A 27,377-nucleotide genomic window follows, 5' to 3' on the forward strand; every position below is an offset into this window, starting at 1 on the left:
AAACCACCTGACTGGTTAAGGTAGATGGATACTTTCAGAATAGCATACAATAATTAAAACCTGAAAGTGTTGCCTGTGAAGAGGTCAACTAAAAATAGGGTCTTTAAGTAGACTGTCGAGCCATCAAGAGTAAATTAAATTTCAAATAATTTGGCAAGTACCAACCAAATTTATTGTGGCGCTATAATCATAACCAATTGAATTATTATTTAGTCATGCCAGAGCACTGGTTATAAATTTTTTGGAGAGGAGCAACAATTAAAATGAAATTTTTTTTCAGTATACAATAGGCAGTGGCAGCTCAAATGAGGTGGGACTCATGCATACTCATGGAGCCACAGAAGAGGCACCAAATCATGGGTTAAGGAAAAAATAATTAGATAAAAGTTTGAAAATTTTTCCTAAAGGTACAACGGAAAAGAGGTTTGGCTGTTCTAGCAATTTTCACGCAGTCAGATGCACCAACTTCAGGATCGCAGCTAGTTCTTGGGCACCGAATGCATCATTAATTTATCATCATGAAAATTTATACCGCAGTAAAATATTTCATTTCGTACTTTGAACAGGGCCGTAACTAGAGGGGGGGGGGCACCGAATACATCATTAATTTATCATCATGAAAATTTATACCGAAGTAAAATATTTCATTTTGTACTTTGAACAGGGCCTTAACTAGAGGAGGGCAACTGCCCCGGGTAGCAGTTTTAGGTAGGAACAAAGAACACCATTACAAAATTATTGGATTTTAAAGTTGTGGGGGCAGCAAAATAAGCCCTGGGCGGCAAATATCCTACACCCTTCTTTGAATAGTGATAAAAAATTAAAAAAAATTGAACTGCATATAAGGAAACATCGGGAAAAAAGAATTTCATATGCAATATAGAATTCTCTGCATTTTACATAACCTTTTCTCATCAATCTTCATTGGATTCAGCTTGCACCGCTTATTTTTCAAATACTAGGATTAATAATGAAAATTAAAATACACAAACTCATCCTTCTTACACACTCGAGCACGACAGTTTCAACTGTAAATCTATCAATTCAAGTCTGGTAATTAAGAGAAACAACACTCTGCTGCCAAGTTTCGAAACAACATCCTACGAGAAATCTACAAAGATATCGCTGATAACAGTTTTGTTTAACAACGCATTATATGAATCTTATCAGAATCTAGTGAATTCGCCTGTTGGAAAATCCAAATATGAAATGCCTAGATCTTCAATAGGTAATTATGTTTGTACTTCATCTTCACTGTTTACACCAATGGTTCTCAAAGTGTGCGTCACGGCTACTAGGGACACCACACTGAGCTGTCGATATTGATGTGTGCCAGTTTAGTGCTTTAAAGTGATTCTTTGTTAGACTATTGTGGAGAGCTGCGAAAGGGGCAATAGCCACGGGTGAAAAAAGCTTGAGAGTCACTAGATTACACTAAACTTTGTAATGCACCCATGTTCAGCTCCAGGAACGGAGCTGAACGCACCATGTTCATCTAAGAATGGAGGCTATATTGGAAATCATTATGGCGAGCAGTAAACATAGGTAGTACTGTACTTTTACTCGCTATCTAACATGTAAAAAAAAAGAAGACAACGACTAAGACAATTAGTGCAATGCCGTTGCTGTAGGCACAACCATGCTGATAACATCCAATTCTCAATAAAGAATTGGCCATTGGCAAAATCGGATAACCAAAAGAATCTTCTCACAAGCTTATACAACTGGTTGTCGGCAAACTTCACTGGTCATTTAATAGCATTTTTAGAATTTGGGGGGGGAAAAAAGAACTTTAGAAAAAAAAGAAAAGAAAGGAATATCAATGTGTGGTTTCAAAATCTTCTTTACTTTCTTGGAGTTATCTTCCCCATACCTACATACCCTTTACTCCCACACAAATATATTTGCTGCTACTTCCGCTTTCCAGCACCCAAGGGGATGTCGGTCAAACTGAAAAACCCTGTCTTTGCATATGCTCTTTGGAATTCTTTCACTAATTGTAATAGCCACGAGTGCTTTTTGATGTTATCAGGGTTTGAAACTGGAAGCTGTTTCTTCTCCCACGAAATGTAAGTTTCGGAGGGAATCGTGTTTCCCATTTCAGAAGAAAAGTGTTTCTTTTACAAAAACTGCAGCCCCCTAAATTTTGCAGCCAGGTGCTGCTGCACCTTTTGCAACTGCCTAGGTCTGGTCTGCTTCAACAAAATAGAAAGTGAAAAAACAAAGATTTCTATCGGTTTGAGAAAGGGGGCCTTCCTTCTGTCACACGGAACCCTAGTGATGGTCCCAGATGCATACCCCCTTAAAGAATAATATTGGGTATATAATAAAAGAATAAAAAGTGAATTGTTTTCTCATCCAAGCTCACTGATCCCCTGAAATCTTTCGGAAGAACCGAAATAAAAAATGTTTGAACCCACGTGATCATGCTCAGGGCTACCTTTAAACTAGGGATCTAAAAATCATACCCCCATCTGATGGGGGGCTAACAGGGCTTCTACCAAGAATGAAAATTTGTTTTGGCACCTCCCCCAAATTTCTCACCAAGAGCCACCAATTCTACCTTGGAAATACTGTATACAGCTGCACCCTGTCTTGGCCAATCTCATGACACACCCCTTTTAGGTAGGAACCGTAGCTGTACTCGGTTTCACTAGGTAGTAAATTGCCCATGGCGATAGACCTGAGTTGTGCTTGGCTTGAAAAAAAAAAAAAGCTGTACTCGGCACTGTTTGATTTTCAAACAAAAATATTGCTCCAAATGGAACCATCGCTCCAGAAGCGTGCGCAGGAAGGAACAAAGAGGGGCCTCCATGTGATCAGAAATAGATAACTAAAAAAAAAGACAAAATATTTAAAAAAATGTAATTAAAATATTATATTAGTATATAGAGAAAATACCCATATATATGTGATATTTTAATTAAATTCTTTCATCTTAAAATACTAATTTTTATGGTTAGTATCGCAAGATTTTTCAGAAGATATTCTCTGTATCCTCCCTATGGCCTCCCGCAGCAGAGCCTGAGACTAAACTTTTTATGTGCCCTTCTATAGTTAATTTGCAATGTGTAAAACAAAAAAATGATAAGAGAATTGTCCCGTGCCCTCTGGCTGAAACCCTATTAGCAAGCTGCTCCTGCCCAATATAGAGTCTTTTGCTATACATTAAAGTTACAAAGTTTTTTACATAAACAAATTTAGATATCAGTGGTTCTAAAAAGTGCACATTGCGGTTCTTAGTGGGCATTGCCGTATGGAAAAGGGGATGTTTGGGGTTCTAACCCCCAAGCCAAGATTATAGTGTTATTTTGCAGGAAAAAATTGAAACCCCCCTTGAGAAGAAGAAAAAATTGAACCCCCCCCCCCCGAGAAAATTCTGCATACACCTATGCTAGTGGGTGTCACTGTGACTTTGCAACATTAATGCATGCCTGTTCCATGCTCTAAACTGATTTCTTTCAGCGCTTCTAAAAGGTGGAGGAGAAACGATAGCTAGGACCAGCACCTCCTAGAGATAGGCTTCCTTTTTCGTGACATACTAGAGATAGAAAAAGGTTCCTGAGACCCTCTCTAGAGAGGCAGTCTGCAATCGGAATCTGGACTCATTATTAATGCTCCATTAAAATAATTACACCTATTTATGATTATTACAATAAGAATTATAATTGAAATAATTATAAATAGTTCATGAGGTTTTTGTGGTCATCATTTGGTGGAAAGTGTGTATTCGGATTCCAAGACATCGTCCGTTTGAGTTCATCCTCAACCGGAACAAAATATTCCAGACTTTTTGTTCCAATTTACCTAGTCTTCTGAAGATGCCAGTCACTAGTGTTGGGGAAACATTGAGGACTAACTCAAATGGAGGACATCTTCAAACCCAAATAGACAATTTTCATGAAATAATTCTAATTGAAATAATAATTATAATAATTGCCTTATTTATAATAATTACACCTTTTTCTATTGTGGAACTCTGTCACATAATGCTATGAAACAGTGAGTGAAATGGCTGGTGCCTTTAATTTGGTTTAATTTAGTCTTGTTAACTGCACACATTCTTTGTAAAAATCGATGTCAACTGTACCTATTCTGTCACCTTTAGCCCTTCATTTTTAGCACTTTATGCATTATACTTAAGATTGTTTACATGAATGCATAGCAATCAAAAAATTCACATGTGTAATAGTGAAGAATGATGTGAGCCAGTTTCTTTGACTTTTTTACTTTCCTTTTTAACTGACCTGCTCTTTTTCCTTTTTCATGATTGAATTTACAAAGAAGTTATGTTTTCCATATTTTATTTTTTCTTATTTGCATGCCAATGTCAAATGAAAATTTTTTATTGCTTCTTGGTCATCTTTGGCCAAGCAGAATTGCCTTATCAGCAAAATTTGCAAGATAGTCTCATCAAATTAACATCATTTAACAAATGCATTAAAAAAACTAAAGTCTTGTAGATTTGATATGAAATATCTTACCTTTATGAGCAAGTTTTATTTTTTTATTATTCAAAATTTATGTATGTTTTTATAGGAAACATATCAGGATGAAGAACTAGAAGAAGAGGATGATGAGGACATAGAACCAAATTTTGATGATGACACTAAAGACATTTCTTTTTCTAAACTTGCATCTACTCTGAATATGCTGCTTGAAAAGTTAGACAAGGCAGAAAAGGGTGTTGTGAAAGCTGCCCAAGAATTAGAGAAAATGCAAAGTGCTGCCATATCCAGTCAAAATGAAGGTAAACTCTGAAATATGACAAAAATTTTGTATGTGATCTAATATATTTTCATAAAATAAGTGCAGTAAAACCTTGATAAGTCATCACTCAAGTGTTCAAAAAATTGTGATTTCTTAAGCAAAGTGATCACTTAAGTGAAGTATCGTTAGTTTCAAGTGCAGTACTGTATAAAAATCATATAAATTTAAAATAACTGCATCATTTATTTACATACAAATTAAAATTACAGTAATGACATATTTATTAATTATAAAAGAATAAAATGAAATTTTTACCTTCTTTGAGTTTTACAGTAACTTATGGTTAAATTTTTACACAGGTACTTACAATTTGTATCAATTTTTCTTTTTAATTTAGACTAATCAGAGCAACTGTTAGAATAGTTAACTTTCATCTTCAGCACATCAATTTTATAATACATTTACAGAGTTGCTAACTTCTATGGATGGCTGCTATAAACTACAGAGCTACAGGAGACACTCTCAATACTTTTCAAGATTCATTTCACTAAAAAATGCCATATAAATATTTCTGCAAAATTTTATAATTTGTGGTGTAGTGGGTTTCTTTCAAATCTTAAACGAATGAGCTCAAAAACTGTGATTTGTGAAAATCGCGTTTAAAGTGTTGTTTCTTGTTCACATTTTTACACTATAATTCATTAATTTTTAGTTTTATTTTGAAAAATAAAATTAACCCGATTGACAAGAAATTTTTTGCATCTGATTTTCACGATTGAGTGAAATATTTCTTAAAGTCATACTTGAAAATTCGACTTCAAGGGTCACCCCTTAAATGAATAAATCGTCTCCAACAAGGTGGTAATCATGATTTTTCGGAAAAAAATTAAGAAACAAAATACACATATAAGAGCAACAGGGTGGCAAAATCCTGAAGTCTGTCTCTGTTATGAGGGGTCCCAGGGCAATTGCCTCCTTTCCTGACATGACAAGCACAATTACTTTCAATTGGTCATTTGTTTTGGTTCAGTTTGACCTAATTGGTTCTTGCACTACAAAATCAAAGTCCAATCGAATAAATACGCCCCTGAATAAACCTTCATTTTAAAAAAATGACCAAATTCTGTGCGAATCATGTAGGCTGGAATAAAAATTTCGAAGTAGTACGAATCTTTCTTGTGAAAAGATAAAGTAAAAATTTATTAATATTTCATCGCGATAAAAATCAATTGCAGTCAAAAGGAAATGAAAAATCACCATTGCAACATGCAGAAATCGGTATGAAAATGTAACTCGATGAATAATCAGAGAAACCACTAATTATTTTGAATATGCCAATTCATAAAATGACTAGTTTGATTGAAAGTTTCTGATCAAAGTGTTGTTATTATTTTAGTGTTTTCACAAGTCACGTTTGTCAAGCTATCATTTTTGCAATCTTCTTACACATGATTGTTTCAATGAGATTTTAAAATAACTCAAAAAAATATTGTCCTGTTTCATTGATTAATATGTAATCTGATTAAAACGACAGCGTATAAAAACGATCGCGTAGTAAACAGAACGCACTGTATGCACCTTCCCCAAAAAATGTTGACTTGATGGTGAAAGAGAACAAATTACCTCATTTTTGGCAAAAAAGTATTGATTTGGTTAAAAAAATTTCTAATAGATCTCATTTGTCTAACACTTTAAAAATCGGGTGATAAATTTGCCAATATATTGGATGAAACTAATACGTAATTACACGCAACAACAAGGCTACGCTATCACACTGCATTGAGAGTAAAAGTGCCAATCATGAAGGAAGAAGGCCGAACTTGGCTTCATATGGGATTGAATATTTCAGTTCATTTTTAAGAAGTGACAACCCGCTGCTGACGGAGAAATGCACTTTGGTTCGGTGTTTGGCATATAACTGACCGTTAGAAAAATGACACGTCACAAAATTTTAAAAGCTTATAACTCACTTAATATTTGTCTGATCGAAAAACGGAAAACACTTTTCTATATTAGTTTTTCACAAGGAATTGCGTGTGTAATTATTGGGCGGTCGATAGTTACCACCCTGTATAAAGGTTGCATAGATAACAGAGCATATGGCATTTTATTGGTGAACTGTTGATCGTGGAGGCATAATTCCAGTTAGAAAAAATATCCAAATTATGTGCAGTACTCAGATATGTCATTCATATTGCAAGGGGTTGTATAGCTAATAAAATTTAAAAAAAAAATAACTTTTTATTTGGACACCCTGTGCTCAAAAACCCAATTAGGAAGTTGTTGCCCTGTCTCTCAGAATGCCAAGAAAACAAAATTCCACATTTCTAAGTGCAATATTCCATGAGATATTCAAATTCAAAAAACATCAGAAAGTTGGGGAAAAACAGCATTAAATGTGGGTAAAATGGTTTTCTTGCATTTAATGCTGTTTTTTCCCATCTTTCCTCCATTTTTCGAATTTGAATATCTCATTAAATATTGCACTTAGAAACGTGGAAGTTTTTTTGTTGACATTAGGTGAGACAAGGCAACAACTTTTAATTGGGTTTTTGGGCACAGGGTGTCCATATAAAATGTAAATTTTTTTATTTTAATAACTATACAACCCCTTATTACGTGAATGACATATGTGAGTACTACACGTTATTTGGATACTTTGACAATTGGAAGTATTTCTCTAGGATCAACAGTTTGCTAGGAAAATGCCATACACCCTGTTGCCTATGCACATATCAGATATCAAGAAGGAACCAGATGAAACTTTATATTAATGGCATCAGAGCGAAGGAATGACATATGTGAGTACTACACGTTATTTGGATACTTTGACAATTGGAAGTATTTCTCTAGGATCAACAGTTTGCTAGGAAAATGCCATACACCCTGTTGCCTATGCACATATCAGATATCAAGAAGGAACCAGATGAAACTTTATATTAATGGCATCAGAGCGAAGGAATATATTATTGCAGAAAACAGAACATGCATGAAAGGATGACTTTAAGAACCCTGTTGGGCCACCTCTACACTGTTAATACAGGCGAGTAGGAGCATATATAGCTCTGGTGTCATTGGCAGGAAATGTTGTCTTTCGTATATTGACCAAGCCAAATGTTCCCTGCAATTTTGCCTTTCTGAACATAGGCACTATGTAAAAGAAATCAGAAACTCTAGCGTTCTTCTATAGCCCAACATTGTTGGACCAACCACTTTGACTCTAATTCTGTTAAAATCATCCAAAAATGTTCTTCACCCCTCGACTTAGATTTCTTTGAAGCACTTCACATTCATAAAAATTCTTCTTTGGTTAATAATTTCCCCAGCACTCCATTTTCTGTGGTTCCCAACTTCAAGGTGCAAATGCGAGCCGATCTCCCCGTTAAAAAGTCTCGCCACAGAGAGCAACAGTCCTACAACGATAAATCATTCAATCATATCACTTCACTCATAGTTAGAAAAACTGGTGGTAGATGGCAGCACTACACATAACAAGCATTACAGAAAAACAAAAAACTTCACATCAGGTTTCACTACACGTACACGCACATTCCCGCGTGTACCGATTCGTTGGGGGTTCCGCGGGGGGGGGGTGTGGGCGGGTTGCATAGCAGTAGTAGGTAGGGCCTCCAAAAAATGGCTTTGGGATCCATGATGTTCTTAAGTCAGCCACCTCATTGGGCAATTTGCCTGTTGTGGCGTTGTATTTGTATATGTTGTATATTTTTCCAATATTTATGCCCAATTCTTAAATTTGCCCCTTTCTTTCACTCCATCATTGGTATATATATTGTAATTGTACCATCATCATCACTATCAAGTCAAGTTTCTCCCTCTGCCATCCTCATCACCATCGCACGTTGGCCTCATTTCAACCACGTGATTTGTTCAATTGAGTAGACTGCACTATATATATATATATATATATATAAAACAGATTTTCCACCGCTGAAGTAGAGCACTTCAGCCTCAAAATAGCTTTTTCGTGTTTGAAATCTTTGTTATTTTGAGCTTCAATGTTGGACTATAACTTATGTTATTGTACTGTGCTTAAAAGGTATTTCCTTTCCTTTATATTTGAATGATTGTATTGTATTGATTGTTTAGTTCATTAATATTTCAATTTTATTTACTCATTATTCCAGGGAAATCTGTAGCCATCAATGAAAAGGCATCATCTATGTATGAGCCGGTAAAGCATGAGTATCAGCGGGGAGGTATGTGACACATTTCATAGAATAGAAAGCCTGATAACACATATGATCAAACATAAAACTTGTTTCATCTGTCCATTCATCGTTGTTTCTAAGTTATGCCATTTCAGAGTTAGGTAGTCCTTTCTGAAACACCCTGTATGTTCAAGATTCATCGAAAGACTTATTATTTGTTATTATTTGTTTATTATTGTTATTTGTTGTATTATTATTTGTTATTGTGGATATATTCTTATTTGTTATTGTGGATATATTCTTGTTATTTGTGGAGATGAAGATTACAAGGAAGAAAATTCATCACTGTCCCCACGGGGACTCGAACCCCAGTCTCTCGCTTGCCGGACGAGTGCTCTACCATCTAAGCTATGGAAGCAGATAGAATATTTCAACCTTGGAGCATATATTTATGTTGAAAGGCACCATACATGGATGCCGTCAACAATCAACTAATAGCTCGTGAATGACAAAGGCCAACCATATTCTATCTGCTTCCATAGCTTAGATGGTAGAGTCCCCGTGGGGGCAGTGATGAATTTTCTTAATTGTAATCTTCATCTCCACAAATAACCAGTCTTTCGAGGAATCTTGTATTGACAAGTGGAGAGGACGTTTCTATAGACCCTGTATGTTCATCTTGTAAATGATACTACTTATATTCTGCATAGGGGGTCATTCAAGTATTATGTCAGCATCGATGAGGGTAGGGGAGGGGGTATGGATGATGCTTATGTCATCAAACTACCCTTTATAAAAAATATGAAATATTCTTAATGGCATCCTGAACTGTGGTTTGTGGGCACCTGAACTAACAGTCTCCCTATTGATAAGTCTCCTAGAGAGCCATTTTAGTGATCTCTAAATGTTTTGTGGATCCTTCAAGCGATTTAGAAATGTGTTTGGGCCACTTAAGTACTCTCGAACTGTGCCATGCATCATTCAAGTGATCCGTAATTATGCTGCAGATCACTTAAGTAATCTGGGAATGTGCCAGGGGTAACTTGACTGATGTAGAGCTGCACTGGGGGTCACTTAAGTGCTCTAAAACTGTGCCAACTGTCACTCAAGGGATTTCTAAATGTGCCACAGATCGCTTAAGTGTTCTGGAACTGTGTCGCGGGTCACTTAAGTGATCTGTGAATGTGCCACAGGCCTACTTGAGTGATCTGAAAAATGCACCACAGGCCTACTTGAGTGATCTGAAAATGTGCCGCAGGTTGCCTAAATACTCTGAAATTGTGCCATGGGTCATCTAAGCTATCTGTAAATGTGCCGCTTAGTTCATTTTTACAAAATTAGGTATGAGGGGGCAGGCCACATCAGATAACCCCCCAGGCCACATTTGGTCCACGAGCCAAGGATTTATCATTATATGGCTTAGAGGGTGGCTCACAATGAATTTTTTAAAAGGAAATTTTGAGTTTTTAGCCTTTGAATAGCATTGAAATTAACAGAAATTGATTATAATAACATATAAATGTTGTTGTTTTTTTTGCAATTTTGATTTAAAAAAATATATATTTTTTTGCATTTAAAAAAATGATTTTTTGATTGTTTGGGGGTGGGCAAGGAGCCCTCCTATGTCCCCCTCCTTGAGTACAGTCTCTGATCCCACCAATATGTGATAGAAGGTAGGAGGCAGAGATGACGACATTTTGCTGTCAAGGGGGGGGAGGGGGGTCAGAATTTTGCTGCATTTTGCTTCATTCATTCCGCCAACGTGTGATCGTTATCCAAATCGCTCATATATTGGATCAAACTTCCCCATTGCAAATAATGGAAACTTGAGTAATTTGTTCCACAATTATCCATTCACTTAGAAATGACTAATAAAAATAGCATTCAATCAATATTATAATAAAAAGCCATAAATAAATATACAATACAAAATAGTTTACAAATTAACTTATTGTAAATGACGAGTGAGAGAAAAACTCTCGTTTAGGCTTCTGCACAGATTCCCACATGACTTCTCCTCAGTTCTTTCTTCACTCTTGCTGTTGCATGTAATGTACCAATAGTTAATCTATGGTCATCTCTTGGAGATGTTCTTTCACTAGTTCTTGAATGTTAGTTATCACTAGTTATCTTCATGTACCTCCAGTCCCATAGTCTTCCCCAAGGACACAATCTCTTTGACAGATGTTGGCTTCTATTCATGAGCTAGTCCCACAAAGTCACATTCAATAATACAATCATCTTACAGTTTTTCCAAGCAGAATTTAAAAAATTACTTCATGCGCACATATACGTGGTTACAATGCTACATCTAGTTTTGTATCGTAAACAGTTATGCTCCCTCGTGTGTTCATTTTTTGAGTGAGGCACATTTGCTGGAGACCATAGGGGGAGAATATTTCCCACAATTCCACAGTGCGTGTTTAAGAAAAAGCGATGAACCATCGGCTCAATTATGATAACTTGGAAAATAAACAAACAAATTACAATTTTGCTCTTAATGCAAATCATTGCTTGTTAATCCAGTCAAAAAAATTTCATAATTTTTGCTCATAATGTGCTCAAAGTTCCACTGTGTTTTGAAAGCATGAAATAAATTGATGTGAAAACTAAATTAATAGGAAAATTTGATATATCAATGTATTTTTTGTAACATGCATGAAAAAATAAGAAATCAGATTCAGAGAAACTGTTTCATAATAATGCTTTAAATACAGTATTTTTAACTTCTGTCCATATCCATTAATAACTTTTATTCATTCTTAGCTAAACTTATTTCTGGGGCAAGTGTTAATCCTCAAACTGCTGTTTTTGATGATGACAAATTAAGAGTTCGGATCAGACGATTGGATAGAAAATATTCTGATGCTGGTGGTGAATTAAATGAAATGGATGGTATTCAACGACGGAAATTAGAGCGTGCTATCAAAGAAAAGCTAGAAAAATCTGGTTTAGATACTGGGGGTGAGATTGATTTTCCTGAATGTGTGTGCTTACCAATCACTTTTAAAATCTTATTATGTCTGGTTTTATGTATCTTTCACCTATTCATGTTGGATAAATGTCAATTAAATACATAAATATATTCATATACTGAGTTATTTTTTAGTTGCATACAATTCCTTTCATACAGGCAGAAGAATAGAGGTCAATATAATAACAGCTGGGTATTATGATAATGAAGATGGAAATGATTTTCATTCACTGTCTGATGATGAAACAAATCAATTTCAGAGTATGATTATGGCTCTTTTGGTGAGTAAAATCTCAATTTTAATTGTTTTTATTCAGTTGTTTATTTGTCACTTTGTTTTATCTGAATTTATTTTTAGAATACTTTTTTAAGAATACAGTTGCTTATTTGTTTGTCACATAATAACTAGTAAAACAATAAAACTTCAAAACATACAAAATATTTTCTTATGTGTTTTAAAAAATATTTCCAGCTGACATTACAAGTTTAAATTAAAGAAATTTAAATGCATTAGTTTTAACTATATTAATATTATCTCATGTAAAAGATCAACGCGGATAATCCCATAATTGTGTGAATAGTCAGCAACTTACCTCCAAACATGCAAAACAAAATTTCCTTTCTTTGTTGTTTTAGTTTTTTGACTTTCTATTAAGGGAGATAGATGGCATGCACTAGAGAAATATTTGATTGCTGAGACTGTAACTCTTTAATGTTCAGCAATAAAATTTGTGTGATGGACTTGCCTAAAGTGCGTTTTTAGAGCATGTAGACTTGTCTTCTCTCCGGTGAAAGCTTTTGTTTTCTTCCTCCTCTTTCACAAGAGCCAAAGTCTTCCAAACTTATTTGTTTCATCTCTTGCCTCCCTCCTCAGAAAATGTTTTATTACTGCCCTTCCTCTTTACTAACCAACCCATAGGATCTGGTGTTGTATCTGTAACTTGTACTGCCCCCTTCCCGTTCTGTTAAATCGCTAACTTTGGAAACTTTGCTCTAAATCCCATATCCTCTAACCAGACCGTCTTTGGCCAACCTTGAATGTTTTCCTCTTCTGATTAACCAGTTTTTTTAGCTGGTTAAAAGCCATAAAATAAAGCAAAGAGAACAGAAAAAATACATGTTGTCCCAATGCACCGTAAAATCTTCAAAATAGTTCAAGACCGGGATTACACTATAAAAGTTTTTTAAAAGTGCGTTTATAAAGCTTGAAAAATACAACCAATAAGCTGATCAGTTACATTCAAGCAAATGTAACTTATCAGTTTATTGCTTGGATTCTTCAAGTTTTACAAAAGCACTTTTACAAAACTTTTACAGTGTAATCCCGGTCTAAGGTATATAATTCTAATCATTTTAAAATAATGAAAGCAGTTTTAAAGTTAAAGAAATGAAATATTCTTAATATACTACTAAATGAAAGGAAAAACTATTCAAAACTCTTTAATTTTTTAACATTTAAATTATTTTGTCTAATGAGTTAAGTTCCAGTAAAATATCTTTTTTTTTGACAATTTTGTAAACTAAATTAATATTGTATAAATTTATATTTTTTTCAGACAGGGCAGCAAGAAGCACTTCAAGAAATGGAAAAACAGAAAAAACTTGAAGAGAATTACAAATTTGTTTGGAAAGGTTACGAAGTGGAAAAGGCAGAAGAAGAGTAGAAATGTGTATACTCTTCATCTAGTCAATGCTAAATTTAGCATAATGGTTAATTTGGCCTCGCAAATCATGAAAAGAAATTGATGAAATTATTTTTCATTTTAAGTCATGATGTAAATTTGCAGTATTACACACCCTTTGTATTTAAATTACTTGTGTTTTTTGTGCCTAAAATTAATACCAAACTTATTAACACTTTGAATCTCATATCTCCTTTCTTGTTTAAAATGTAGAGCACCAGGCATTTTTTTTTTCTATTTTAGCTTAATGTGTTTTAGTTCTGATCTGCAGAAAGTCGCCAGAAGTGTAATCTTCTTCAGTATCTGTTGTTAATGGTTTTTTTACTCCAGCACTGAGAAAAAGATTCTTGATGGAAAAAATAATAAATTTATCTCCACCAGAGTTATTGTGCACAAAGAGAAGTGAGTGCAGATGAAGGAATTCCTTCACACTGGATGAAGTTTTATCAAATGAACCTAAAAATTATCTGTAAAAATAAAAGAAAAAGTAACCAGCCAGTTAGGGCATTTCTTTTCCTGCAGGGGTAACTCATTGCTTCATGCAGTCCATAGCATTTGAACTGAATTGGCTGTTTAGGTAGCCAAAAGGCATCAGGTTTTATCTATTTTGTATTAATGTTTTTGTCTTCAAAAATTTAAATTTCATTTTTCTTATATCTTTATGAAATATAAGTCAATTACAATGATTTTCAAACTTCAAGTGTTCCTGGTTTTTTTTTGCTGTTCATTGATTGATGTATAACTATGGTTAAAGGTATAATTTATACAGTGGGATTCTAAGTGTTAATATCAATCCACAACTTTAGAAGTGGTTGGTATCACTAGTCAGCAAATTTGTTTTTTTGTTCAAGAGCTTTTGAATCTGCTGATATACATGAAAATCCCTCTCATTAAATATATAAAACTTTTTAATAGTTATAATTAAAATGATTTAATGAGTAGAAAGGAAAAGGTATTTTTTTTTTCATTGTTAAAAAATGTAGTGGCAGCTCATGATTTGGAAATGTGTTAGTGTTGTTCATAAACTGTATTTTTTAAACAAACCAGAATTTATTTTGGTTTTTTTTCAAATTATGACAAGAATCAGCAGTTTTATTCCATTCAACTTAAAATCATTGTTAGTCGTTTGTTCTTAAACTTGTTAAATTGCACGGACACTGTTCTGAAATATAATGTGACAATCCCATGTGATTGGAGATTTTGAAATTTTAAAATTGTTTAATAATTTTACTTCAATTTTTTCCACCATAATTTTGTTGTGAATACTGTGTGTTTGTTCTATGCCTTCGAAAAAATATGAAAAATCATATGTGTATCAAGTAAAATAAGAGTAAAACATACACATGAACTTTAGCTGTGTTTTGAAGTTTTTAAGAAACCTTCTCATCCTAAGGAAAGGAATTTTTTTTGTGCTATGTATATTGTAGAGTAAGTTGTTATAAATTTGATATGTGTTACACATGAAAGGTTTTGCTGATAGAAACCATCTGTGATTCTTCTGATGTATAAATGTACTAAATATTTGTATATACTAGTTCCAGTCCAAAATGTATATTGTAAACTATAACAATTTATTTGATGCTGTAACTTTTTTAACTATCAATGATTAAAAATGAAGTATCACCAACACATAAATAAGCAATCAATAATTCTAGGATTTTCATCATATCATCATAAGTAATTAGATGTACCATAATTTCCTGTAATAAAGACACTGCTTATAGATCTTTAAAAGTTAATTCTTAGCTCTCCCAGCTAATTCAAAGTCATCATGCTACTAATGCATATTATAATAAAAGGAAGTTGGGTCTCTGGTATATTGGTTAGCGCACTTGCCTGGTTTGCAAGAGGATTCAGGTCCGATTCCCAGGCAAAAAAACCAACTTTTCTTTTCAAAGTTTACCTCAACATAATATCTGAAAAGTATCTTTCATGGATAAATGCTCAAAATTTAATTTTATTTAAATTTTTCAGTGTTTTTCTTGAGTTTTTGAATGAAATTATGAAGCTGCTGTATTTCTACAAAACCTTTTTTCTTTCAATCTTTTTTCTTAGTGCAGCATATACAGGGTGATTATAATTAAAGTTCTTGTACTCTAAGTAGTTTTTTCAAAAACTTGAGTAGTTTTTGTTACTCGTTTGTTTGTCATCTGAATACAGAAAAATTTTCAATATATCTTAATGGGACCATAGGAGAGAGATTTTTGCAATAAAAAATAGTTCAATTTTTGACCACCAGGTGAATAAATGACCCTTTTTTTAATTTACATTTTTTTCCCATGGTCCATATAGCGTATATACCAAGTTTCGATGGAATACCTCTACCAGAACGTATGCTCCGTAGGTCTGAGTAGTGTCAGTATACTGACGGGTGCTCCATAGGTCTGAGCAGTGGTGGTATACTGAAATTATAATAACTCTGTAAATCCCAGAAAGACTCATTTTCAGGAAAGTGTGATGTATTAATTCCAGGGTTGGTAAAAAAACTGTTTTTTTTTTGGTTTAAACCAGGTTTTTTTGTTTTAAATAGTATTAACATTAAAAACAATAAAATTTCTGAAAAATCATTCAAACTTCTAATAATTAATTAAAATAAAATGTTTATTAATGTAATTAACACTATTCCCATATTAATCAATAAATATTTTTTACATTTTAACGAAGACCAACTTTTGCAATTTAATTATTTTTTGGTTAACTCAATGGATTACTTCGTGTTTGAAAATGTATTTTATGAAGCATAAATAATGCAGATTAATTAGCAATGACAATGAACGCCAGGGTCTCTGCCACCGGACTTATCCCGTTGCCGAGATCTGTTCCAGCCCAACTTCGTGGCAGAGTCTGGAACAAAGTGAGTGTGTGTACACCTAACAGTCTGAGTGTGTAGCTAGTGTTGTGTATGATATTTAAGTGCTGCCATCTATACTTCAAATTGTGAGTGAAGTGTAATGATTGAATATTTGTAACATTGTAGGCCTGTTGCTCTCTGTGGCGAGACTTTTTTTAACGGGGAGATCGGCTCGCATTCGCGCCTTGAAGTTGGGAACCACAGAAAACCAACTTCAGCCGACCACCACTGTGGGGTTCAAACCCGGATCCTCGCATCGCGAGTCCGTCACTATAACCACTCGACCACCACAGCGGCAGATTAATTAGCAATGATTTACGATATACAGGGTAGTTATTACTAAGGTTCTGATTTCAAAACACTGTAAAAAAAGAATGATTGTCAGAATGACTTGAAAATTGACATGAATATTCCTGAAAAAATGTAATTTTATTTGGTAAAGGGGGAAAAAATACTTAAAAATTTAAAATTAATGACATCATCCTACACGTGGGAAATTTGCTCGCAGAATGGAAACAATAGCCAGTCATGGTGAAATGATAACTTAATTATAGCATTGCGCAATTTCATAATTCATGGAAACATCACAAAAAACGAAGTAATTGAACAAATAACTACAACTTACTCAAGAAATGTTAAATATGTTGCCATTGTGTTCTGACTATGAGGTTGAAGGCAAAAGAAATTCTTGTTCAACAACAGATCAGAGTATTCCATGGTCATGATATGGATGTGCTTGCAATTCAGCTTTATTAAACCAAACACGCGCCCATGTTAATATTCCTTAGGAACATATAAGGGATGTGCTGGAGATTACAATTCACCAACGTGTGCAATCTGACCACTGTTTATAACATTTTGAGGTACCCCCCACAGCCAGAAGTTTCAAGGGTTAAGGTGCATCCTATCAAAATGCTTGTCCGGTCTTCAGCAGCTGCTTTGCTGGTGTTACAGTGTGCATCTTGATAGAAATTGTTCTATCCACACACTGATGCTGTGGAAGTGCTGAAATGATGTGGTTGCATCAGATTATACTGCTGGCCAAGTACAGCATCATCTACTTGCAATTTTTTTTTTTTTGTGAAAGAAACTTCCATTGCTTCAGGAGTACCCATACATTGTGCTGATTGGATTTCATGTTAGTTTAAGTTATGAAATTTGATTTGTGTTTTAAGTTTACATGAGGCATGCCTACTACTAATGACCAAACAATAATTGAAGAGGTTAAAACCTGCTAACTGTTAGTATTGTACTAACAGTTGACATTGTTTCCTACCATTGGGGCAAGTGGATTATTCTGCTTTTGGGAATAAGGAACAATCAAAATTTGTGAATTATTACACACTTGGTGATAAAGGATGCAAATAGGTTAATAAAAAGTACCACAATTTTTTTCTAAATTAAAAATTTTCTGAGTAACGCTTAATAAGATAATAAAATTGCAAGCTTCATGAAGCTACAGAATTTGCAATTATAACATTTTAAAACATTGGTAATTAATCATAGCATAAATTTTACTCGTGTTTCAAAAGTCAATCATTAAACGAAAATGATATTGATGAAAATTTATTTTTTGTTTCTGATAGTATGACTTGTGTAAAAAAAGAAAATAGTTTTAATTTCTGCTGGTTCTGTCAATGTAAAAATAATTGGCACTGAGCAACATAAACATCTTTAGTATGTAAATTCTTTTATTTCATAAAACTACAGTAAAATTACTACACTTTATAATTCTGTACATTAGTTATTCAATTAAAAAGAAAATTACAGATAATCTGAAACTCTCTTGGTAAGAGGAACATAATCATTGCGATTATCTCACAAAGAACATATCACAATATTTCCATCAACCATTTTACGTCATGAATATCCCAAGTTTTCATGTAAATCTGATTTACAAAATCAAAATGCTTTTATTTTAAGTATGAAATAGCTCCAGATTTTCACTTTGAAGTAATTGGCATTAAATTAGTGCAGTTCATGATTTTATGAATGTCATGTATGCATATAGTTTTGCTGCGTTCATGTAGCAGCAGTCAAGTAAATTTGCAAAATAAACTATACATATATATATAATACCAACCAATGACAGATCACAGCCCCGGCAGGCCATTCTGCAATGATTTACATCCAGCTACCTCTTGCAGAGGTAGACTGTGACAGAAAATAGACGCATTTACGAAATAACAAGGGCCAGAATATAATACCAATGATCATTGTGAGAAGTGTTTTGTTGTTATATTTTTTGCTTCTGTGTAATGCACGATTGTGCATTCTACATAAGTTATATATTCCTTCACTTTGTGCTAATGATTTTGTACCTCAGATTTACAAAACAATTGTTATTTAACCTCCACCTTTTTTATTATTTTTGTTTAGTTCAATCTTTACCACAAAGACATTTGTATCCCATCACCATTGACTTAGCTGCCTACGGGCGATTCAGTTAGACTACAATAGTCATAATTTTCAAATATGAATCATCTTGTTAAAATTTAACAAAATTCCATAATAAGCTCAATAAAAAAAATGTGTGTTGTTTATGTTCTTTCTTGAAGTTCAGCAACATGGAACAAAAAAGTGAACTTTTTATGGATATAATATATATGTAAAAATATAGAATAAGTGTGTGAAGAGTTCACTGCAGAAGTTTGGCAGTAATGCCTTTCACATGGTGCAAAAAACATAATAAAAACAGTTTTAAAACATATCAACAAACAACACTAATCATAATGTTCTAAGATATATAGCTATTAAACTACTTTTTTTATTTAAAAAAAATCAAGGCATGAATTTTTACAAACCAAATAAAACTACCACCTACTGCCAAAAACATGTTTTGAGGAAATTAAAACTTTATAACAATGCTAATAGAAGAATTGAAGTCATCGCACACTTATATTCAATAATTTGGGTCAATAGCTGCCTCACATTGTAGGGGGAAAAATGTTCTTTATTATAAAAAGAAGCAGTTGAGGGGTATTCAAGTAATAGCTTTCTCCACCATATTAGAGACTAATATTCATCTTTAGTACAGTAAATATATTTTGTTTATTGTTTTTTCATTTGATATAACTACTATTTTAAAATATCCTTCACTTTTCACTTTTTTTAAATTTGATACTGGAACTACAGTTGTTACTTCTTACTTGAATATAAGTAAATATATTCATTCTTACATATTTGGCACACACACACATACAGCTTATGGCATGGTTTTCCCATAATGTATTGTTAGCACCAACCACTGCACAGCAATGGAGTAACCACTCATTTTCAATAAAGCTGACAAACAGCACAATCTGTAACAGTCAAAGTTCTCAAATTTTCCTTTGTATTAGTGGAAATGTCATGTGTTAGTAATTTACTTGGTTGAATTGCAGTTTTAAGATATAATGAATATTATTCCTTAAAAACAATTTCCAGTTAGGAAAAATTTTGAATATCAACCAATTCCTTAAGATTTTGGCACAATTATCTTTAATGGGTTAGCTACAATTTAATCAGCAAAAAACAATAGGTGAATTTAAAGTAAACATGATTAAATTGACCTTTATTACTACCCATCATATGATACCAACCCAACCCTACCATCACAGTATGAAAATCGAAAAAAAAAAACACTATCATCCAAACAGGCTAGCTGGATGTGGCAGTAATAAAATATGTTGAATTTTCCGACCAGCGGATTTCCATAGCACTAATCCCTGCTGTAGGCGTGGTTTGAATAAGGTCCAGAGTATATAGAAGATCCTGCTGATGATGTTGCTTTCCTCCGCCGTCGCCTGTGAACAATGCAAGCAACAAGCAATATGATTGCAAGCATCAACAAAACTCCAGCAATTGCTATTCCTATTGCAAACTTCCGAGTAGAAACACAGAAATCATCTTCTGAACGAGATGTCAATGAGGCTGGTGAGTCTGAAAATAAATAAGATATGTGTGATGAACATGTTATCATCCAGTTTTCAGAAAATTTTAATTTTATTGATAAGTGTAAATAAAATGGTCAACTCGTTTAGGACTTTTGGCATGTGTCATATGCTTGTATATAGGTCCTATACATTTGTTTCAAAAAGTAAGAACATATCTGATAGACTTGCAAGCAAATTTCATAAAATGCTTAAGAGGGAAGCCTGATTTCACAGTGTTTCAGCTGTGTGTACTTCTATGTTCCTTCTTGAACAAGTCTGTATTAAACAAATCTACATGGTGCAAATCAGATGTGATCGATAGAAAATTTGGATCTGATCCTTCCCAACAAAAATGTAGAAAAGTTTTTCCTTTTGTTTCTCATAAAATTCGAAGGTACTGAAATTTGTTTTAAAAAATTAGAGAACATTTGACTAAAAGTGCATTATTACACAAAAAAGTTATTATGCAAATAAACAGCAACTAATTCTAGTAAGACTTAGCATTCCAATTTTAAAATGAAATGATATTAGTAAACCTGTGCTTCATATGAAGTTACGAAAGTTTCACATTTTGTCAGGCAGTGTGTTATATTTCCTTTCTTTTCTTATTTATTTATGTCTTTCAAGCTCCATTGTTAATGGCAAAATCGCTATGTCGTTGTTTCTTTTTTATCACAAAGGAAAAATATCATGTTCATCTATGCAGTCCTGCCACCTGGGAGTCTTTCAAAAAACTAAAAGCTATCTTCTGCCACAAGCATAATAATATTCAAAAAGTGTTTTCAATATGAATCTAAAAACTTTTTGAACCACCTACGTAGTAGCTATTTCAAGTTATTGTTCAGAAGATTCTAATTATTGATCACATTTCTATAATTTTCTCATACGTAAGAATTTTTTTTGCCTAATTTCAAGTCATTGCTGGATATAGGGATGTTCAGTGAAAAAGTTGTATTATTGACATAAGAGGAATGATAATTAAAAGTATCATTCCACTTATGACTATGTTTAGGGAAAAAGGAGTTGTGTTAAACCAACTCTGCAATTTTGTTTCTAATTATAATATTAACAATTTCGGTTCTAAGATTCTTGGCCCAAGTTTGGCAATTAAAGACATTACGGCCAAAATGATCAAAATGTGTTTGAATTTTTTACCTGAATCGTCATCGATATCATCAACTTCATTGACATGGAGACCAGAGAAAACTTCTACACTGTGATCTTTGGCATCTTCCTCGTGTTTTCTAAGGTCAATTAAACTACCCCGGTCACTGAGCTCTTCACTGGCTTCTCTCCGACGACGACGTCTTCTTATGTTGTGACCACTCAGGTCACATATTGGAGGCTGAATAATCAATTTCAAAGAGCACAATTATACAGGGTGTCCTGTAAATCCCAATTTTGCCTTCATTAACCGTTTGTCATAGAGGTATAGTTTTAGTTTAAAAAGTGCTCAAAATGTACTCAGGAGGCACTCTATACCAGTTTCAAGATTGCAAACATAGTGTGTCATAAAATAAAATAAAATATCTTAGTTTTTATATGATCCCATTCTCTAACTTTCAATTAGAAAGTTGTTGCTCTGTCTCTCCTAAGGCCATCAAAAAAATTCCATGTTTCTAAGTGCAATATTTGCAGATATATTTGAATTCAAAAATCTAAAACTAATGAATAATGTTTCTTTCCCTCATTTATGCAGTTCTTTCACTAGTTTTCTCAGATTTTGAATTCAAATATCTCAGTGGACACTGCATTTAAAAACATGAAGTATTTTTATTGCCCTCAGGAGAGAAACTGTATCAACTTTCTAGGGAGTTATAGGAAGGGGGCATATAAAAATTTAGATTATTTTATTTCATGACACACTGTATTTTCATTGTCAAAACTGTTACACAGTGATTTCTGAACACATTTTGAGCATTTTTTAAATCAGAACCCATACTCTTATGACAAACGGTTGATCAGATAAAGGCTGAATTAGGACTCAATATCACATGCACACACACATACATATAACATTAATAAATTATCTGAACACAATAAAAACTTGTATAAACCTAGGTGACAACTGACTTCGAAATCATGTGTATATTTTTGGTTTCTCAACCTGAAGAGCAACAAAATATCTGAAACAGTTTGACAGACTACTAACTCACATCATGGGGGGGGGGGGGTGTTTGGATGTTTATTTCAACCTTCAAAAAAATATTACTAATATTTGTGGCATATAATTGAAAGTAATTTAAATTAAATTTTTCCCTCCTGTAGACTACCTCTGACCAGCGAACAGATCTGCAACTAGAGTAGGGCAGGGGGGTCTGGTGTCCTGGGCACTGGACCAAGAATGGCACCGAGTTCACTCTTTTTCCATTGTAAACAGTGGGTTGGAGGTGGATGCTAAAATGAATAGGGCTCTGGGTGACAGTGAATTTTTGTTTCTTGTTGTGTCCCTGTCAACGAAATAAATTTAGAAATGCTGCACCCAGATTAGCTTTTCCAGGCTACCAGCACCTTTTGGAAACCACTTCTATAGACCATGTAAAAATTCATAAATTTTTTTGTTCCTGGTATCCGTGGAGAGATAAAATGAATGCGATTAGAACTTTTTAATTTTCCCTTGTCACACCTTGCTTTCACGTTACCAATTGTACACAACAGGGTTTAAGCTGGATAAAAATTTCCTTTCGCAAAAAAGTGAAAAGAGGGGGGGGGAAGCTTTAGCAAAATGCTACAATGCTAATGTAATGATTGATGGTTGGATGTCTACTTGTTTCTTACGTCCTGTACGCATTTTTGCGAAAGTGGCTACTACTTTTTTCGCATTCTACGATTTTCTTTCACATTTTACGGTAGCATTTTTCGCATTTTTTGCAAAATGCGACCGTAGCTTAAACCCTGGTACACAACCCTTGTCATCTAGCTCGGTCTCCCTGATGAAATATACCATGATGATACACGAAGTAAAATTTTAATATACTGGGATTTTGCTCTAAATTATTTCGTGGCATCCCTGGTCATTTTAGTGGCACCTCTTTCAAGAACCTTTTCTGAATTATCACCACTGTAGAATGGCCGTATTCTGTCATGACCCTAGATTCTTTGTTTGTCGGTTCGGTGGCGTATTGCATAGTATTTCAAATTTGCGGTGACATCTGGTAACTTATTTGGCAAACAGAAATGTGTTATTAAAGCTAAGATAGGACTCCAGACTTGTATGTGGCCCATTATCCAGTTGGAAAAAGCTCAGTCCATGAGAATAAATCAGAATCTCATTCCGGACAAGCTCCACTGCTCCGTGTTATTATTCAGCTACGGAAAATTGGGCATCGACTGTTGAAACTCACATCATGAAAAGAATGTTGTAGGATTCTGACGTTGATGCTACAGCATGTCAAGTGAAAATAATCTTGGTAACTGACGCAGGGGACTTTCATTTAGGGTTTGCCATGACCACACTGGTATTGAAAGTTTGATGCTTTGCTGCATGTTTTTGAAATAGCTGTACATGAAAGTCCAAACTTTGCCCCATCTCACGAGCTCAGACTATTAAATACATAGAGAAAATAAATAAACCATGTAAAAAAATAAACCACATAGAAAAACATTCAAGTCGTAACGACCCGACGTTTTCAAAGTAAAAACAGCTTGGGCCACATTGAAGAAAGGACATCATTAAACATTGTAATGGGCGTCATGATCACTGACAAGAAACAAAAGATCATAGCCCACTAGTGAACTTTTTTTCTTACTAGTGGGCCAAAAACCCCACCACTTAACATGTTAAAAAAAGGGAAAAAAATCTTTATAGGTACCATAGTGCATAAATGATGATGCAATGAAATTTGCATAGGATTGAATTGAACCTTTCTGATTATCAACTAATTTTGTAGTTGTTAATCAATGTGTTGCAATGTATCATTTAACAGCATTTAAAATTTTCATAGCTCACGAAAGAGTGCATAATTTATGTTCTGTATTTTACTTACCGTATCTTCGCAACCTCGTCCCTCTTTCAAACATAGTTTTACATTACATTGATAGTACACAGATGAGGTAAATGGGAATTTGTGAGCTGGATATGTTACATATGCTGAAGTCAAATTTCTTGAATATTCAAATGGACCCATTATTTCTTCATCGATTGGACACCTGTAAGTAAATATGAGTAACTCATAATTAATTTTATTTCAGAGAACTATTTGATATATCTTTTGTCGAACTGGGCTTAAAGCATTATATTTTTGCTTATAATGTTGTTTTGTATCAAGAGTCAGTGCCATAGTTGGAGCAAGATATCATATAGATCGATCCGTGATTTAACTCAGTGTTTCTTAATGCCCCTGGGTCATGCCTAGATGGGCTATGTATTAAGATGGTTCTGGTTTTGGGCAGCTCTGCTAGATTCTGATATAGTAGTCACATTTTTTCCCCCACTATACTTCACTTCAAAGCTTTATTTCTTCACAGCTCTCTGTGGCACAGTAACTACCTCTCATGGCTTCCATAGGCAGAGATAGACTTGGAAGTCTGGGGGGGGGGGCAAGATGATGATGTCAATTCGTATATACATATATACATTAGATCAGTCGACTCCACCTTTGACGATGGGGGGCAATGCCCTCCGCCCATGATGGCTTCCCTTCCATCTGACTTTCACCCATGGCCCCCTAGAATATCCCAATGCCACAAGGGGACCATATGGCCTCAGGTTGAGAGAACCACTCATTTAACTTACTTCTCTACCACTTTAGTTCGCCCCTGAACGAAACATGCCAAGTCAACGAAATGGTCTTATTGCTTGATATTTTGTTTTTTTGTTATCTTTTGTTGTTTTTTTGTAGATCTAAATTTATCAAGAAAAACACACATATATATACAGTCACAGAAATTAATAACAACACGACACATACGAACATAGACATACATGGTCCACTTCTGTTGTGCCTAATAGATCAGGTGTGATCCATCCAAGGCAAGCTAATGAAGAATCATACTTTAATTCATTTATCGTTAAAAATTTTAATTCAATTTATTAAAAACCACACTTTTAAAAAGATAAAGAATAAAATTTTTTATACAGAATGGCCCACGATTGACTGACAGTTCAGTGACAGATATTAGTCATTCTTGCGGAATATGAATGTGCGAAGTCAGGAATTTCAGCTATGTCATTCATGTTGCAAGGAGTTGTACAGTTATTAAAATAAAATAATATAAAATAGTTATTAATGTGGATGCCCTGTGCCCAAAACCCAATTAGAAAGTTGTTGCCCTGTCTCTCCTGATGCCAACAAAAAAATTCTATATTTCTAAGTGAAATATTCGCTGAGATATTTGAATTCAAAAAGCGGATTTTAAAGTTGGGAAAGGACAAAACTAATGGACAATGCTACTTTCCCATCTTTTCTCAGATTTTTAAATTCAGATATCTCTGCAAATATTGCACTTAGAAACAAGTTTTTTTTTGTTAGCACCAGGAGAGACAGGGCAACAACTTCCTAATTGGGTTTTTGGACACGGGGTGTTCATATAAAAAGTTAATTTTTTTATTTTAATAACTACACAACCCCATGTTACGTGAATGACGTAGCTGAAATTCCTGACCTCGCACATTGATATTCCGCAAGAATGACTTTAATATCTGTCACTGTTTTCTTGCTATCCCATTTTGAAATCCGGTCAGTTGATTGTGGGACACTGTATATACAACACTGTATGCCTCAGACCGAAATCTGACCGTTGATTTAATTTTAAATTTTAGGCTAAATTCGGTGAGTTTGAGACGAACAATTTGAGGGAAACGAAATACATAAGATTTCAATATTGCTCATTTCAATTCAACCTTTTGCATCAGGAAGCAATGTTACTTTATTGTTACAACGGCTCCTTATGATAAAAAATAGAAAGGTCCCCTTCTCTCTCTCTCTCTCTGAATTCGGCTTCTCTGCAAAACTCATATGCTATACAAAAACCACAAAGGGACAAACATCCAATGACCGCCATTGCTCTGGCAGGCATTGTATAAAGTACGAACTGCACTAGCAAAGTGCCGGGAAAAAAACCTCTGGACTGCAAAGGGTTGAAAAATTGCCCTCTAACCCATGCATGTTCAACCCGTTGCTGGCGAGAACGACGGTGCTCCCTGAAGTGCCAAAAGTGCTCAATGCTTGTGGCTGATTTTGCGCTTGGAAGCACTTGATCAATGTTTCAATTAAACACCATATTAGCATTCAAAGATTAAAATCATCTTGATTTCACGCATTCGTATGTTAAACTTGCCATAAGGGTGCTCTTCTTTTGATGATGTACAAGCAGTGCTTGCGACTGGAAAAAGGTTGAAGATCCTGCGCTCTAACCCAACCGACAACTCAACACACATGAATACAGTATTTAGAAACAAATTCAAGTGATAAACTTATTCATGAAAATTTAAAAAAAAGTAAAATTAAACTTATGGATATTCTCACCCGTCGTTGTTGATAAGCGGCTGCTCAGCTAAGTTTAATCCATCTTTGACAATACAATTTGTAATTTTCATGCCATAAACAGGCTGTTCGTCAATGTTGATGACCAGTGTTAAGTAATCTCCTATTTTTACGTGTTCGGCTACTGTATGTCCTTCAGGTCTTCCAATGTAAATCTTCATCGTGCACATGGGCAGTGGTGCACTTTGTATCATGGGAGTTGTTCCTATCGAACTGAAAAAAAATTAAAAATTAATGTAACCTCCATTTTTTTCGTCCTACGAATTGACCGTCTGCAATCAAACTAAATGAAAAAAATATCTATTGCTAATAAGTGAAAAAAAATTGAAAATGAAATTTTTCTTGTCTTAAAAACTGCTAATTTTAAGGAATGACTGTGGCAATATCGAATATACACATAGATTGTTAGAAAATTAGTTTTTTTTTTAAATTTTGGCAATGAGAATCGGAACTTCAGAACTAGACAGATACATATTTATACACCGTGACCTTTTCTCGTCAACCAGATGATGATAATAACAAGCATTTACAGTATATACTCAATATCTTCCAATCGTTTCTATGTCAAAACGCCCTTGCAAAACATCGCCAA

The 27,377-nt window shown here is 34.2% G+C and overlaps 2 protein-coding genes across 2 annotated transcripts in view; one reads left to right on the forward strand and one right to left on the reverse strand.

Annotated features, from left to right (window-relative positions):
• The window catches only part of LOC149080192 (uncharacterized), a 60,466-nt gene extending 45,578 nt beyond the window's left edge, over positions 1–14,888 (forward strand). The window contains exons 10-14 of the mRNA XM_089239235.1: positions 4,540–4,750; positions 8,856–8,927; positions 11,646–11,843; positions 12,013–12,134; positions 13,410–14,888. Of these exons, the coding sequence (XP_089095361.1) occupies positions 4,540–4,750; positions 8,856–8,927; positions 11,646–11,843; positions 12,013–12,134; positions 13,410–13,517 (711 nt within the window). The 3' untranslated portion in view covers positions 13,518–14,888. The remainder of the gene's footprint in view (positions 1–4,539; positions 4,751–8,855; positions 8,928–11,645; positions 11,844–12,012; positions 12,135–13,409) is intronic.
• Positions 14,889–18,059: 3,171 nt separating this feature from the next.
• The window catches only part of LOC149080193 (cuticlin-1-like), a 69,529-nt gene continuing 60,211 nt past the window's right edge, over positions 18,060–27,377 (reverse strand). The window contains exons 6-9 of the mRNA XM_089239237.1: positions 26,768–26,998; positions 24,287–24,449; positions 21,456–21,645; positions 18,060–20,307 (exon numbers count right to left, since the gene is read on the reverse strand). Of these exons, the coding sequence (XP_089095363.1) occupies positions 20,087–20,307; positions 21,456–21,645; positions 24,287–24,449; positions 26,768–26,998 (805 nt within the window). The 3' untranslated portion in view covers positions 18,060–20,086. The remainder of the gene's footprint in view (positions 20,308–21,455; positions 21,646–24,286; positions 24,450–26,767; positions 26,999–27,377) is intronic.

Source organism: Pholcus phalangioides, unplaced genomic scaffold (assembly GCF_987345545.1).
Source record: "Pholcus phalangioides strain wild (caught in Gottingen) unplaced genomic scaffold, Ppha-v1.0 ptg000011l_1, whole genome shotgun sequence".
Lineage (NCBI taxonomy): Eukaryota > Metazoa > Arthropoda > Arachnida > Araneae > Pholcidae > Pholcus > Pholcus phalangioides.